Source organism: Pangasianodon hypophthalmus, chromosome 21 (assembly GCF_027358585.1).
Source record: "Pangasianodon hypophthalmus isolate fPanHyp1 chromosome 21, fPanHyp1.pri, whole genome shotgun sequence".
Taxonomy (NCBI): domain Eukaryota; kingdom Metazoa; phylum Chordata; class Actinopteri; order Siluriformes; family Pangasiidae; genus Pangasianodon; species Pangasianodon hypophthalmus.
The window spans coordinates 6,922,954-6,924,126 of record NC_069730.1 but is presented as its reverse complement, the minus strand read 5'-3'; the positions used below and the strand labels follow the sequence as shown (position 1 = coordinate 6,924,126).

The 1,173-nt window shown below is 43.2% G+C and overlaps 1 protein-coding gene across 1 annotated transcript; it reads left to right on the top strand.

Annotated features, from left to right (window-relative positions):
- On the top strand, positions 1 to 919 carry LOC113543372 (succinate receptor 1-like). Its single transcript, XM_026941502.2, has one exon. It carries the CDS (start codon positions 41 to 43, stop codon positions 917 to 919), a length of 879 nt encoding a protein of 292 aa, XP_026797303.2. The 5' UTR covers positions 1 to 40.
- The last annotated feature ends 254 nt before the right edge of the window (positions 920 to 1,173 follow it).

The following is a 1,173-nucleotide window of genomic DNA, read 5'->3' as shown; positions in this document are numbered from 1 at the left end:
TGTCATCACTCCACTATTAGAGAGAGTTTACCTCTCGCCTATGTATGGTCTGGAATTTACCTTAGGCTTCATCGGAAACCTACTGGTGGTCCTAGGCTATATCTTTTGCCTCCCTGCTTGGAAGTCCACAAACGTGTACCTGTTTAACCTGTCTATGTCCGACCTCATCTTCCTGTGCACTTTACCCGAGCTGTCCTACAACTACACTTACAACTTGAAGAAATTCAATCCTTCACTATGCGTGGTTAATCGCTACATCCTCAATGTGAACATGTACTCCAGCATCCTTTTCATGATGTGGGTAAGTGTGGACCGGTTCTTGTTGCTGTGTCACCCACAGCGAGAACACATCCTGTTGACTCTCAAGGCTGCATTATGCATCACCATCCTGAACTGGATCTGGGTGACCATTCAAATCGCTCCCCTCATTGTCTTCATTGTCCAGGACTTGGAGCTAAATAGTTGGACAGTGTGTCGTGATTTTGCGAGTCTGGGAGTGGCCAAAGTTACTTTGATCTATACCACAGTGCTCACCATAACTGGATATGTGCTGCCACTGCTGGCTTTGTTTCTATCATCACAAAAGTTGGTTTCTGTACTCATGAAAAGAGAAGAGATGCGTGGGACATCATTCCAAAGGCCAGTAAGAATAGTGAGGGCTGCAGCAATCATGTTTCTGGTGCTCTACACACCCATCCATATAATGAGGATTGTGCGGCTCACATCACGTCTTCCTGAATTAAATTTGTCACGGTGCATAATAGACTACATCAACGCGGTTTACATAGTGACACGGCCAATTGCATATGCTCACAGTGTCATCAACCCTGTGTTTTACTTCCTCATGACAGACAGCTTTAAAGAAGCACTGCAAGACAAGTGGAGGCAGCTTAAAAGGATGCTAATGACCGCACCATAACTAAGTCTGACCTATCAAGCAAAGACAGCACTAATGACAAGTGCCTTGCTTTCAAATCTTCCTGTAGTGTATGTTTTTTATATACAGATGGGTAACAAATTAAAGCCAAAGCCAACATAAAGTGTCTTAGTAAAGTGTCTGAAACATTTTCACTACGCCTTGGCATAGATTTTACAAATCTCTAGAACTGTACTGGAGCGATAAACTCCATTCTTCCAAAAGATACTTGCTTAATTGGTGTTTTGATGATGGTT

Excerpts from the sequence above, each read along its gene's own strand:
- LOC113543372 (XM_026941502.2), top strand. The coding sequence starts at position 41 with ATGTATGGTCTGGAATTTACCTTAGGCTTCATCGGAAACCTACTGGTG.